The sequence below is a fragment of the Pteropus vampyrus genome, unplaced genomic scaffold (genome assembly GCF_000151845.1).
Source record: "Pteropus vampyrus isolate Shadow unplaced genomic scaffold, Pvam_2.0 Scaffold434, whole genome shotgun sequence".
NCBI classification, from domain to species: Eukaryota; Metazoa; Chordata; class Mammalia; order Chiroptera; family Pteropodidae; genus Pteropus; species Pteropus vampyrus.
In genome coordinates this window covers 1,399,747-1,415,405 of record NW_011889215.1, presented here as the reverse complement: position 1 = coordinate 1,415,405, position 15,659 = coordinate 1,399,747, and the positions used below count along the sequence as shown (strand labels likewise).

At 34.5% G+C, this 15,659-nt stretch overlaps 1 protein-coding gene across 18 annotated transcripts in view; it reads right to left on the bottom strand.

Annotated features, from left to right (window-relative positions):
• CEP192 (centrosomal protein 192) overlaps nucleotides 1-15,659 on the bottom strand; it is a 130,202-nt gene that overhangs the window by 35,665 nt on the left and 78,878 nt on the right. For all 18 annotated transcript variants that reach the window (XR_002777456.1, XM_011381317.2, XM_023523968.1 and 15 more), the window contains 12 exons: nucleotides 14,699-14,824; nucleotides 14,364-14,507; nucleotides 14,178-14,241; nucleotides 13,615-13,754; nucleotides 13,425-13,517; nucleotides 12,849-12,967; nucleotides 11,766-11,942; nucleotides 7,597-7,687; nucleotides 7,265-7,441; nucleotides 3,093-3,353; nucleotides 2,731-2,846; nucleotides 1,097-1,206 (listed from right to left, as the gene is read on the bottom strand). Coding sequence is in view for 17 of the 18 variants with exons in the window: in XM_011381317.2 (XP_011379619.1) it covers nucleotides 1,097-1,206; nucleotides 2,731-2,846; nucleotides 3,093-3,353; nucleotides 7,265-7,441; nucleotides 7,597-7,687; nucleotides 11,766-11,942; nucleotides 12,849-12,967; nucleotides 13,425-13,517; nucleotides 13,615-13,754; nucleotides 14,178-14,241; nucleotides 14,364-14,507; nucleotides 14,699-14,824 (1,618 nt within the window). In the remaining variant the exon portion in view is untranslated. The remainder of the gene's footprint in view (nucleotides 1-1,096; nucleotides 1,207-2,730; nucleotides 2,847-3,092; nucleotides 3,354-7,264; nucleotides 7,442-7,596; nucleotides 7,688-11,765; nucleotides 11,943-12,848; nucleotides 12,968-13,424; nucleotides 13,518-13,614; nucleotides 13,755-14,177; nucleotides 14,242-14,363; nucleotides 14,508-14,698; nucleotides 14,825-15,659) is intronic.

The window sequence follows — 15,659 nt, the reverse complement described above, 5'->3', positions numbered from 1 at the left end:
TAAGGTGAAGATCAGAGGAGCTGAAGTAGTAGAGATGGGTCTTTGAGTTTCAACTCCAAATCCAAGGTTCTTTCCATATTCTGCTCCTTTAACACACTGTTGACAAGATCCATGTCAAATCTCTACATTATTTTTAATTAACCCCAACTGCTGCCTTCCTTTTGAGTAGACTCCTAATTACTGAAAAGATCAGACTATTCTATATTACCTCCACATAGGCATAAGTATCCTTTTCCTTTATCATTTCACATTTCAGAAGCAATATATATTTCATCCTTTAAAATTAAAAAAAAAAAATAGAAGAAAAAAACTATCACCTGAAATTCTATCACTAGAACATAACTATTGTTAATATTTTGGTGTGTCTATTACTGCAATTTTACCTATGTAGCTATATATAAACACATTATTTTTATACCAAAATAAGATCTTACTATGCAAACTTTAAAAATAATTTTTTCTTAATAAATGAAGAGCTTCTCATGTCATTAATATAAAATCACATCACTGTTTTAATAGCTTCAAAATATTACACTGCATAATTAAGTAATTCCCTACTCTTGGGCCTTTATTGTTACCTGTAACATAACACAGCCCAAAGAGGGCTAAACATCTAAGTTAGAGTCACTCCATCATCTATTTGGGATTTTTTTTTGCCACTATCACATCCTCTATGACCATAAAATAGGCACAAAAGCACAGAAATCTCAAAATCAGTGTAAGCTTTCAATCATTAAATCTTAAATAGTAATTAATCTGAATTTAGTAACAATTATTCTCCTGTTTAAAAGTCTACCCACAGAATAGGTGCAATAATATATTAAATATCTAACATTTACATAGCAAAGCTCTCTCATTTTATCTTCACAATATTTCTGTATGGATGAGAAGTTAGATATTATTATTATTCTCATTTTATAGATAAGAAAACTAAATTTCAGTGATGTCATTTGTCCAAAGTCACATAGCAGAACTGTGGCTCAAACTAAGCCTGTCACCATATCTAAACTAATACTCTTCCTCCTTATATCACATCACTAGACCTAGATAATACTACAAATGACCCAAAAGATTTAAGACATGTTGAAATCCTTACCTTCAGTTACTAGTAGCTCATCTTGAAATGCTTCGGCAAAATTAATATTCTGCAACACACTATTCTCTGGAAGTATCTGTTCTAGAATCCTTGGTTTATGCAACAGAGCTCTGTCAGAAAAGATTTTTATTCAAAAGTGCTTTTACATATAAAATGACCTTAATTAGATTTTTATTAGTGTATTTGGCAAATTCCACCAACAGCATGAAACATTAGTACATAGCTCTCATGTCTTAAATCAAATGTAAATAATTTAAAAGAAAACCTGTTTTGCAAATTGCCTTAAAAGTTATACATGGAAGTAAACCATCAGTTTCAGTTAAATATTAACATCAGAACAAGAACTCCCTAATATAAGAGTAGAAAGAATAATAAAATTATTCTTTTCAGGTTTTACATTATCATTATTTGTAATAATTTGGCCACAGAAATCTCCCAAAAAAAATATGTCAAAAAATGATACACATAAACCAGGAGAGGGGGACATTTAAATTGCCATATAACTATGTTTATCTGGCCTCTTCTACAGAATCTTTAAGGTGTGAGAACTGAAATGTAAATTTCTCTGTAATACTCAGATGTTCACAGACAAAAGAAATCTCATTAACCTAAATCTGTATCAAAGAGGAGTTCTAAAACAATACTCCGATTTCTATCTCTCAGTAGAGATAAAGGAAAAAAACCCAAACGTGTTCATCTAATTTCTCCAAATGTCAGTTTCTATTTCTAAAATACTTAATTGAAAAACAAAATCAGGTTCAAAGTTGAGCTGCTCATATTAGGTCTGTTCTAACATCATGTAGCAATTTCTCATTAATCTCTCTCTTTTTAAACATTCCAATAATCCTCGAGAGATTAAAGATAAAATACAATATCCTAAATTATGCATCGGAATAAAACACAGCAGAGTAAAGGTTGGAAGAAGACTGGTATATGCATATACCTCTCTCCTACTGGGAGCTAAACATTTCCTACTAACAGATGAAACATCGTGAACTTCATACTTATTTTATAGTCAGGTCTTCTAGACTAGGAAACAAAACTTTATAAGAACTTTAAATTCAACATACAAGAATGTTACCTATCTTTAAATCATACCTAAACCTAAATAAATACCTAAATTTGACATTTCATCCTAAACCTAAATACCTAAATTTGATATTTCATCATACTATATTTAAACTAGATGTACCAAATTTTCCAGAAGTACATGCTTTAAGTAGCCAACCAACTTAAACATCCTACACATTTTGAAAATATACCTTGATCCTTTCAAATCACAACTTTCCCAGAAATATTCCAAATAAGTCAGGTGTGTTTAGACAATATACTCTTTCAGTAGTTCTTAAGTCTTTTCTGAAATCAATCTACCATCACTACAAAGATGGTCCTATTATAAAGTCTGAGGCTCCCATATGAGTAAAGAAGAGGCACAATATAATGCCTAGAAAAGGGAGCACAATGCAAATACAGATGAGTTTCCTACAGGCATTTTCTTCTTCACATTATGGTAGCTTATTAGCTACACAAATTTTACCAAGATTTTTTCACCTACCAGTTCATTAATCCCAAACCAATTTTTAAGCCTTGACTATTTCTACTGAATAGGTCCTAATACCATCTAAGTAAACTACCTTCGATACTGCTGTCTTGAAATTTCATCTCCACCAAAGAAGTATACAGTTGACAGTTCTGTTGCAGTTTTGTAACTGCTTTCTCTGCTTGATGGATTATATATTATAGTAACGTTCTGGTGCCAAAAAAAAAAAAAAAAATCAAGTGAATATTAAATATTTAAGTTATCGTATTCTGAATAAACTGTCATACAAGCCTAACAGTCAATATAGACATGAATGCATATGTATAGTATTTCCGAGAAGTATTCCTATTCCTAAACACACTTCAAATATTATTTGTTTTTAGCCATAAAATATATAATTATTAACTTAAGCTAGAAATGAGTTTATATTTTTAGTGTGGAGACTCATTTACTTACTTCTTGTGTATTTTCCTTGAGCACAAATTTATCTGGAAAAATCCTGAATACTTGAGGATCCAGGAAAACTTTTTTCTGAGAATCCTTAAAACCTACTGCTTTAACAAAAGCTGCTCGAGAGCCAGTGTTACGAATAGAAAAAACAATTCTACTTTCTTTGCCAGGTATTAAGTCATTCAAGGTTACCATGTAACTGTCAGATAATTTTTTAACATCTTCCAAAATAAGATTACTTGTTCCTCCATATCCAGACAAGGGTATCTGAAAACACATAATGTACATATACACTCAAAATTATTTTTATGTAAGTCAAAAGCAAAGATTAAATTATGGTCAAAGAAGAAAATCCATACAGATTTAACACAATTAAAATTATTATTCTTTTTGTACTATGGCTAGTAGTTACCCCACTTCCAGTCCAGCATTATATTAAAGACTCTGTCTTAGAGAAAAACAAATCAAAGAGCTGTAAAACTATTTTCCTTCCAATATACTAAGAATAATTATTTAATTGTTATAAAAGCCAATCTTAGATAACAAAAGAATAGAAGTACAGTTATAGATATGCTTAAGAAGTGTATAGGGTGAAATATACGGTTAACTAAAAAAGCCCAATCCCGTCTGATCTTGGAAGCTAAGCAGGGTTGGGCCTGGTTAGTACTTGGATGGGAGACCACCTAGGAAAACCAGGTGCTATAGGCATAAAAAATAAGGGATTGTAAGCTGACAAGGTCCTTGCAATCTGAGGTCAACCAAGGGTTGCCTCGCCTAAAAGAAGAAAAAAGAAATACAGGGTTAAACATACTGATATTTGTAATTTACTCTGAAATGCATTAAAAAATAGATGAGTTGATGGATGGTTAGATATGTGATAAAAGAAATACAGCAAAACATCAATTATAGCATCTAAGTGGTAGAGTATCTGAGTTCACTGCATAATTATTTGAACTCTCCACTAATTCTGAATTTTTGAAATGAAATGTTTTGTGGGGGAAAGTCTACTGTCATATAATTCTGTTAGCTTTTGGTCTAGCAGAGTCAGAGAGAAGTGTGCCAAGGGACCAAAAAGAAGCCAAGGACTCAAATAACTCTCAGAGGACAGGCACTCTGGTAGCGGGTGTGTAGACTAGAGGCAGGTTGTAGGTGCTGACTGGTGCTGATGCTCAGCCAAGCTGCTTCCACAGGGCACAGTGCTACCAGGAAACAAGGATTCACAGAACAAACTCTATAAATAAGAATGTAGGAAAATAGGCACCCTGTTAGAAAACAAACTTTTCATACCCTTTAAAATGCACTCCTTTAAAAATGATCTTTCATTCTTAATTAAAATAGGTTACAAGGAATTCCTTGCAAACCTGAAAACATAAAATAGCTTGAGCTGTGTTATATATCTAATTAAAATAACATTTTGAAAAATTAAATTTAACCTCCTCATAAATGGGTACTGGCTTCCCTTTTAGTACAAATAGCATTTTAAAGGGCTTCAAATTTAAGTTCCTACAAATCTCACCTAATTCAGAATGAACTCTAGCAGTTTCAAGAGCCAAAAGTGTTTCTAATTTTTCTTTTCTCACAGAAACTTACAAGTAAATTTTACATATGAAACTAGAAAACAACAGGAAAAAGTTAGGTTTTAAAAACATTTAATACATGGATGGACCTCGAGATAATCATGCTAAGCGAAATAAGCCAGATTGAAACAGTAGAAAATCACATGATACCACTTATATGTGGGATATAAACCTAAAAGCAAAAAAAGAACAGGACAAACAGAGACTCATGGACATGGACTATAGACTAGTGGTTACCAAAGGGTAGGGAGTGGGGGAGTAGGGGATAGGTAGACAGAGTAAAGGGGGTCAAATATAGAGGGGGAGGGTAAAAGGGATCAAATATATGGTAGCTGAAGGAAACTAGACTTTGGGTGGTAATCACACAATAGAATATATAGATGTCAAATTATAATGTATGCCTGAAAATTACATAATTGTATTAACCAATGTTACCCCAATAAACTTATTTTAAAAAAGTGATTACTGATAAAATAAATAAAATCAAAAACACTTAATATATGGATTTCATTAACCAATGTCCCCATAAAAAAAAGATGGATGAAAAATAAGAAATAAAATAAACAATATATGTATTCTTCCTGTATTTTCAAAGCCTAAGGAATCATAAATAACTACTGAGTAAAAGGTTAAGAAGAATGATAAAATAAAACGAAATTTGACTACTGCTAATAAATCCAAATATTCAACTGGAAAAACTATCACTCTACAGTAAAATTTCTTAACTTCAGCACTGTGGACATTTTGGTCAGATTATTTGTTATGGTGGGGGCCATCTTATACACTGTTGGGTATTTAGCTGCATCCCTGGCTTCCCCCCACTAGACGCCAGTAGCATCTTCTTCCCACCCACAGTTATGACAACGAAAAATGTCTCCAAAAATTGCTGAATGTCCCCTGGAGGATAATATGGCCTCTGGTTGAGCATCGCTGTTTTAAAGCACTAGAAAACAGAGAGCTAGTATAAATACCTAGCGCCTGCACAACAGATAAATGTGGGCTCTGTAGTCAGGCAGCCTGAATATAAACCGGCCTGGACTATGTACTGGTAAGATGCACAACCACAGGCATTCATCTCTCTGGGCTTCAGTTTCTACATGTGTAGAACAGAGACAGTGGTATGATCTCAGACAGTTATTTTGAAGTAAAATGTAAAAATCATCCATGTAATGATTTAGAGTAGTGCCTGGCATACATATTCAGCATGTAGTAAATACATTTTTATTATAGTCCCATCATGCTTTATAGAATACGAAGCATAGATAATTTCATTTGTTCCTCAGAACCACACCAAGAAGTTGGGGTTGCAATTAACTGCATTTCAGATAAGGGAATGAAGCATGCGCAAGTGAAGTGACTGATCAAGGGTGATTGTGAAAAACAGAGGCAGATCTGTTCCTGATTCTCTCGGGAATGCTCTTCTACTACTCTACCTGGCTACTTATCTCTACAAAGATGCATCAAAGTTAATGGTCTAAGTCTTCTTATGAGATAAGAATCATATTCTGTGCACATCAGGTTCCATTCCACCCACCTCTGAGAGAAGACAGGTAGCATCTACTTAAGTAGAACTCCCACTAGGATCCTGGTTTGTCTTAAGAGGGCATCAACCAGAATTTCTGCTTGGTTAACTGTCAAATTAAAGGTTCTGCCCTAAATGACCAGGGAATTGTTTGTTTTCCAGAGATTCCTGCTTAGGAATAACCTCAGAATCTTGGTTAGCAAACCTGAAACTAATAAAAATATATTCAGAATAGTCTAAAAGATAAAGCCCATTCAGTCCTCTCCATAAACCACTTGGATCCTTACCTGTAACCCGATATCAGAGTATGTAGTACTCTGGCATTGTGTCCTGGGCTCACGTAGAAAGATATTAGTGCTATTTCACTCACCATAGCCCACAGGGGCAACTGAACAGCTCCAGGGAGAATATGTCAATTCCAGCAACAAATAAAGCTAGATTTGTCATAAATATCTATTTTAAAAAATAAATCTTTTTTGAAAGTATTGTTAATCTTTATCTCATTCCTTCTTTGACACTAGGAAATGAACCAAAATTTTACTCCCAGCCCCACTGCCAAACAACTCTGCAGTTTTAAGGTATGCACTTTAATGGAGCTTGGGTTTCATTTTCCTTTTCTCGATGATCTATCCCCTTTTATCTCTTAGTGCTTTGAATGTATCTAAAGAAATTATTTGAAATGCTTTTTTAAAATTATGGTAAGAAACAAAATATAAAAACTCTTATCTTTGTATTCTGAAACAGTCTAGCAAATAGTGTCAATAAATATTTTAAACTAAATGAATAAAATTTAATTGGAAAGACAGTACCTTAAGCAGTTTGATCTGGACTTACCAAAATATGTGCTCCTGTAAAGTTAGGTACATTTCAAAATTCTCAAACTGAAATGAACTTAAAATCTTTAGAAGAGGTTATTACTTAGAGGAGTACTATGGTGGCTGCTTTTATAATATGACAATACTATATTATACATAATTACTCCCTAATTTGTCTGTAAATCTCAGCAATCACGTATTTTGACTTATAATAAGCAGCACATATACTTTATGGGAGGAAATAAAACAATAAAATTATCTTACCGTGAACTTAATGCCTGGTTGTGATCGAATTCCAAGTTGTTTAATTTCTAGTTTAGCCAACATACAAGATAATCGAGTAGGTGCAAATAATACAGAGATGTTAATGTCTTCCTTTGGACGAATTTTGATCTCACAGTTATTGGTTAGTCGTTCTTCTGAACCAAAAGTGTGCTGAAGCTACAATTTAAAAACAATTGCTGCATAAAACAAAGCTGTAGCACAAATACAACATGCCAATAACACAAACTCTTTAAAGACAACACAAAATGGTCTGCTATGTATATATTCTAGATCCAAACAGAACACAGAACAAAATCATGCACTCTACACACCTGAAAGCAGTCCTGATCTTGTCCTCTAATAAGCAGTCGTAAGTGTTGGGCTGTAGACGTAGAATTATTTCTTAAAGCTAGTCTCTGAAGCCTAAAAATGATTATAGATTTTAAATGTGTTTTTCTTCCATGGATATTGCTACAACTATAAAAACAAAGCCAATGAACACCAGTTGCAATGTTCAGAGAAGACTGATTGCACATGCCATTTTAGCAGCCTGGAATTGTCTCTTCACAGTCCTAGAACTCTACATTTCTGAAAACGTATGCTGAAGATTGATAACACAGAAACTTTATGGTTTAATCTCCTTAGCTGTCCTTATTATTTATACTCTATGTATAGGTATTATCTGTCTTATAAAATATCAATGAAAATCCAGATTAACCTTACTTTGACAAAATTACAATGCAAGTAGAATGAACATATGAATAGCAGCTGGCTGGTAGTAAGAAAATCTTTCAATCTTTCAATGTATATAAATCGTCTCCTCACTGGAGAATAAATCATGAGTAAACCTCTATTTTTCTCAAATTTTGAAGATTGGCAGTTAAATTATTTAAGCTGTGGTCTATGCCCTGTCCCCTTTGTGTTCAAAGGGAAGGCTGCTGAGCTTTACCTCAGAATAAAATCTAAGATCTTTTGCTATCGGCACACCTGAGAAAAATCTTCCGAGGTAAACTGGCTGGAAAAGACTAACCTGAAAAAACAATCATTAAAAAAAGTTTTAACTTTTATTTATTTTTTATTTGAATGAAATGTTATCATTTCAAATAGCAGAGGTATTTGGGCCTTAGTTTCTAGTTTTCAAAAAGAACTATGTAAAATACAAAGTATTAACACCTTTATTATATAAAGATTCCACACAAATTAATAAGAAAACAATATTAAAATCCTAACCAACAAATACCTAAAGTATGTAAGCAGACTTATAAGAAACCAGAATGACTAAATACATAGAAAAATACAGAACTTCAAAAATCTAAAAATATCAAGTTGGAATAACACTTTAGACAACTTTACCCATAGAAAACATAATTTTATTAATTATCATTCCTACCTGCAACTGAGGCAAAACCCATTAACTCAATGAGAATACTGTCCCCAAAATTTTAATTTTTTCCTCCATACGCTGGAAGAAGAGCTCACTTTAAATCCCCCTTTTGCAACAGCCACCTTCAAGTCAGGCAGGAAGCAGGCAAGTACTGCACAGGAAGAGCACTCAGTAGGGCAGCACTGTGCAACATCATCTCCCAGACAGTTTCTGAGTTCCCTCCTAGCACCTACTGAGTCAGAGCCTCTATCTGCCTCCTGGCACATTTCACAGGGGTTGAGAAAATAGGAAGATTCCTTTTTAAGGAGACAGTATACCTCTTTATCATGAATTATACTGCAACATATTTACAGAGGAGTGGTGGGAGCTATTTGTGGTGCCAAAAATTGGTGTTCTATGCAGGACACCAACACAGAGGTGAGGAAAACTGAAGAAACACAAATCCATAATTTAGGTAGGTACTGCATGAAATATTTCCATTTAATGCTTTGGAATTGTTACTTTCACAACAAACAAACAAACAAAAACACTTTTAGCCACCATGTGGAGCACCATCAACTGACTAGGTAGAGCTGTTCTCACAGGACTGGCAAGCTCCTCCAGGCCAAGGTAAGACATCTAACCAACTCCTGTAAATAGGGCACATGAAAGGCTTTTCAGGTTGGTTCTCTGCATTGGCATGGTACTTACTCATACACCTGTGAGATTAGAAGGAAGTCCATGAATATGAGGAAGTGAAGTTAAGAAGGACAGCCTGAAGGCCCCTCACGCAGGAAAGGGCTAGGGAAAAATGCCATTGACAAGTCCAAAAGTAAGTACAAAACAGTGTCTCTGTTTTCAACTTAACGTACTTTCTGATTTTAAAAAAGTTTTAGCACATGTCGCTTTTGTTTTAGATGAGTTGTGATATTTCAGGATGGTATGGCATTTGAGGAGCAGCTGGATTTTAGAATAGCCATCTCTACCATATTAATAATTTATTACAAATTTTATCACAAGGCAGGGAATTCTGTCACTAACACAAAAATGATGACGGATTTTTTTTTAATTATTATCTACGCCTACACCTGGTCTTCCTAGGTGGTCTCCCATCCAAGTACTAACCAGGCTCAACTCTGTTTAGCTTCCGAGATCAGACATCAGGCTTGTTCAGTGTGGCATGGCCATAGACCATGGACCGTGGCTCCATTGAGGCGCGAACCTAGGACCTTCTGGGTGTAAAGCAGACGTGCTAACTGGTATACTATGGAAACACGTCTGATGATGGATCTTACTGAGTATTTTCTGCCTCTGACATATTAGACAAGAGCAGTTGTAGGGTAAGTGCTATGATTACTAGGGCAAACAAAATTTTCCTCTTTTTAACTTAGACATTAATGGCTAATCTAAATTATTCTGGCCATCTTCCACAACGCAACTAAAGGCCTCAATCAACTATTTGTACATGTGTTGGAGCAGACCACAAATTAATGTTTTGAGGAAAATTTTGGCATAGAGATGCTGCTCAGGTTCAACTGTACAAAACCAGAAAAACCTTCTCTACAGGCACATGTCCTTGTCTAGTCCTTCCCTTCAACATGTCAATCCTGATTCCATCTTAACTGACTGTAAAAAGCATACAATATATATAACCAACAACACAAGAACTACCGAAGAGGGTGTACTACCTCACACTCACTGCCACATAGGATTTTTCAAAAGTCTAGCTGACGAGAAATCTTTATGGAGAGCTGATTAAAGAACACACAGTCCATGCATTCTTCTAGGTGCCTCAGGTATTTCAAAATCAAACTTCTATGTGTCTCAACACCCAGAGAAAGCCATCATTGGGTGTTCAGGTTTGATGCATCCAGTCCAGACTGGAGCACCTCAGAGAGGAAGCATCCTGATGGAGTACTTATTTGTGAAGTTGTTTTTCTTTGAAATTCATTATATTACATGAATTTCTCTTTAAAGTCACCCCTGGAAAAAACATCTCTCTAAAGTCTGGAGCAGGAATGGCTATACTCTCACACAGTTACTGGTTTGTGCTTAACCTCTGAATGCTGTGACTCATTTAATGATGATGAGAGAAGTGTCAGAACCAAGCCTAAGACCCATGTCAAGGCAAGTACACAAGGTCTCCCAGCAAGGCTTCTAGTGCCACCTTTATGATAACTATGTCTCATTTTCCATACAAGTCATTTCTCACTTGTTTTTATCTTTCTGTGTCTTTTTGAAAGCTGCTTTTGGAACAAGACAAGGTACAGATGACTACATGAGTAGTTATGCAGGTGTATGAACTCTATGTAAAGTAAGGAGCATCAATTAGATCTTTTTTGCACTGACAAAAACTGTAATTCTAAAGAATTTCTTCACACCTGTAGTAGAGATTCAGCCAGAATTTTCTTATCTTTATCTCTCAGGTACCATAGAAATGTATACATAAAATATTTAGGACAAACACAAAAGTGCAAAATATGAAAGATTAAATAAACATTTAGGTTTAAAAATTACTTAAGTTGTTAATTATAAGTTTTTACCGATTTGAGGTTGGTAAAAAAAAATTCAGCTATGTTGCTAAGCTTACGAAGGGGAAAAATATTACTATAGGTACTACATATTATATGCCAATTAATTTTATTAACTCAGTTACCCATAATGTATAATCAAAATAAATATAAAAATTAGATATATAATTCAAATTAACCTGTGAGAAAACATACCTGCTCTATTAGAGATCCCTTATACTCCTTACTTTATGGTACAAAGTATTCACCAACTAGTTTGTAAACTCCTTCAACAGAATGCCATGTCTCTGATTATTTTTTTCTTCCTACCTTTTCATTGTCTTTTCCAGAGAAGGAACAAAGATACTCTGCCTAGATTTGGAAATCAGCAGAGAATTCACTAAAAGCTTAAGAAAACTGAAAACTATATTTTTTGGATTGCATTTAAAGATAGGTAAAAATGTTAATTAAAATTTTTGAATTCATGATAGGAAGAATAAGGAATATAAGACCGTTTTACTTAATTCTAAAGACATTAACATGGTCATAACTAACACAGCAGAAAATAACATCAGGTGATAACAGCAAAATCTTAGCATTCAGAGGCTGCTGCTATGTGCATACTTACTGTGTTCTACCAAGAGGGACACCTCCCCAAGCCAGAAACTGCTTATTTGATAAAATTGATGGAATATATGAGCAACAAGATCCAGATGGTGGAGGTTTATTTGCTGAAGAAACTACTTCACCTTTCAACATCACTTCATATTGAGGTCCAAATGGCTGCACAAATATTTTCAAGATCCTAACAAAGAAAACCATCTAAGTTGGACATTCAGAATTCAACTCTTTTGGAAACTATTTGCTATATTCTTCTTTTGTCCAAGAGACCGTGCTGGGTGCTGAGGATACAATGATATTCTCATCCTTAGAGCTTAAATTCCAGAGACTACAGACAAGGAAAAGGACTGTCATAATACCATCTACACAGTGGGAGAGAAGTTCATGCGGCTACAAGAACACTACTGAATACTATTTATGAGAAATTTGGGAGAAGTTGAGGAAAGCTTCCCAGATGAAGGAGTTAACCTAGTGAAGTTGAGGGCAAGTACTCCAGGCAAGTACTCCAGGCAGAAGTACTCATATTTGTGCAGGCCAGCTTTCTGGTAAGGTCACAGTAGAAGACTGAGCACTCTAAGGTGTTCTGTAACCCAGGCAGTAGATAGGCCATGTGTGTCTCAGGACAGAGTGCTTCCATGCTAGATTTATCAAACAAGATCAAATACTAATGACAATGGTGTTTTGACCATACTATGGTGATATTCATCCATTTATCACTTGGGTGTAAAAAAGTCGCAAGATCAGAGAAAGAGTGGGAAAAAGTATCTTGAATTAATAACCAACAGCTGGCTTCTTTGGAGAAAGAGAAGTTAATTGGAAACATCACGACTGACATTGTATTATTTACTTTTGTCAGAATATACTTGAAAATAGTGATTTCTTAATTTTTAATCAGCTGGTTTAAAAGAAGATTTTAACAAACAAAAGAAGGAAATCTGAGGCTAAATGAAAGAGGTTAAATACAGCTGTATCATCTGTTAGGTAAGGTAAAACATGCACTCTTATCATTCAGGCTGTGCACTGAAGTACATCATAATAAGTGGCTGTTTTGAGGAGTAAAAACTTGTCATTATAAAAAATTTTACATTACCTTTCCTCATAGGCTTTGAGATCTTTTGGAGTAAATGAAATGATAACTTCATGTTCTTCTCCAGGTTTAAGGAACAGAGTCTCTGGATCCACTGAAAAGTGACTTCCTTGATTGGGGATCTAAATATTTATATAATTATATTAAATGTTGACTTAAGAAATCTCAATTGCTATGACAGGTTATTTTTCCTTTTCTCCTCATCTATCACCCTCCCCTTCCTCTTCCATAACAAACTTTACCTTCCACTCAATCCTTAATTCCTGGTCACTAACACCAACCATACACTCTTACCCACATGTCTCAGAAATAATGTCTATTATGTGAATCACTCTCCTCTAATTATACCTAGCCATAGGAGAACAAATTAATTTTTCAGGAACTAATGGAGAACTTTGTTCTTACATATGAAACATTAGATATTAAAATTCTTTATTATCTATTTTATACTAGCGTAACATTCAGCTCTTAAAGCACTTGCACAGATTCTTCCAACTGATCCCCATGGCACTCTGACAAGAGATATTCATAGCTTCACAGTATGAAATACTATGTTATAGCACCGACACAAATTCTTACCTTGATATCTAAGTAAACGTCAATATTCCCAGCATTTTTCAAAGGTAATTGCTGCTTTGTTAAGGAAGCCACACTGGCAAACAAATGCATAGTCTAAAGACAGAGTAAAATAGACATTTATAAAAATTGTCACAATTAGAATGAAATCAAATAATGGCGAAATAATGGCAAAGAGAAAAGTTTAGAGTACCTGTAAATCTTTTGGAGCATGTATCCTAGCTATTCCTGTTCTTGCTCGAAGACTAATACTTTTAATGACTGATGTAGGGTTTGGGCTATCGACTTCTATATCAACTCTTGCCAAGAATTCTTCTGCTGAGTCTAGAATCTCTATAAAAGTTCATTCTGTTAGTTTAGATACCAGAGTGATTTAATTCTAAACTCCATGAGTGGTCAAACACCGCCCTCAGGAGTCCATGAAATCTTAAGCAAGATAATTTTCTAAAGAACAAAGAGGAATAGAAGTGGAAGAAAGAGAGGAAAAGGAAAAAAAAAAATCCCATTGGTAGAAATAATACAATCAATTAACAGAAAAAAAAAATCCCAAAAGGTTTTCAGTGGTACTTGCTTGAGTTACTTACAATTACATGGATTTGACCCAAAATAGCATGCTCTCTGCCCCATTTTTAAAATAACATAAAATATTTAACAAATTACTCAAAGCATTCATATTTACTGAAAGGAAACACACCCTAACTTTGTAATTTATTCAGGTACAGAGTAAAGCAATTCCCAGAAAATGTAACCATATACCTGAAGAAGTGATCCGTTTCTTTGGACTATGGAAAAGAACCCAAATTATCAGAAATTCTGGATCCTGTAAAAAATAAAATTAAATGTACACTGGTACTAAAATTAAAATCTTAATGAAAGAAAAATAGTTTGGAAACTTAACTTCCTTTTTAATTCTAATTCAGTTTTTCAATCCATCCAGCTTACCTGACCAGGGTAACTGGCAGGCATCATGTGATTGATCACAGAAGGAGCTGCCAGCTGAGCAATCACATCAGCATAAGGAGCAGCTGTCATAGAAGCGTGGACTGGTTCCTTTGAAAAAGTGAAGCAGCGCCAGGCTATGGCATTCTGTTCAGAAACAGAAAAATCAGTTTCAGTAAAGCCAATAGTGTAAGGTACAGTGTTAAATTTGTTGACAGAATCCTTAATAAAAAATTTACTTTCATCAGAAAAATTAACTGAGAATGATATTAATGGTGTCTAGAATTCAAAAAACAGTGTCCTCTGTAAATGGTTTTTTACTGTGCATTAGTACTTACAGCATTAATAATAAGTCTGATTGGCACGGTGGCATGTGTCTTGTTTATCAATTTTAAAGGAAGAGCTTTCCAGCCTCCGTAAGTCAAGTCACCAAAATCAAGAACATCTTCCTTTTCTGTTTCTACCTAATTATGAAAAAAAAGACTGATTTATAAAAAGCAATATATTAATAAATATCACAGCTTATGTTCACATCTCTGCCCTTTCAGCCACAAACAGTCAGCATTAAAGGTAAACTTACCTAAGTTTCTCCAGGCTACAACTGTTATTTCTAAAAAAAAGTTAAATTCTTTTTTTTGAGGTAGTCTATGTATTCAAATATGCTGCAGAATAAAGCAACATCTTAGTTGCTGTTACTCTGAAAAACTACTGGATCTTAAGACAAACCGACAATTTTATAAAATACATAAGCCTCCCTTCAATGAGTTCTATTATTACAATATTGATTTCTCAATTTCTCAATAGCTTTTTCAGATGTAGTCCAAACTTCTGACAATACTGAAAATGCTTAAAATTATATCAAAATAGACATCAAAAGTTTAAAATGAGTGCCTATCATTGCAACAGACTGACTTCTTTAAACAACGGAAACCAAACAGTGCCCTCACACCCACACATATAGAAATGTTGGACAATGTTTAACACACACATAAATTTTTTGGGTCTAGCCAAACCAAATTAAAGGGTAATGAAAAGCAGACTGGTTATTTGGAGCTAACTTCCTACAGTGGCTCCAGAAGGTTTAAGGATGACTTACCCCCAAGGTAGCTGAGCTTCCATACCCTCCTGAGAAGGAAAGATAGGATCCTGAGCTTGTTGTGGGCAGGGCAAAGGTGGAGTGGAATTTAACTACCTAAAGGTGTAGAAATTCAAACAAGTGCCCTCTTTATGAAAACTGGAAATGCTGTTTATATGTCCCAGGAGACTACAGGGAAGTTGTCCAGGGATGGGTGGGCACTG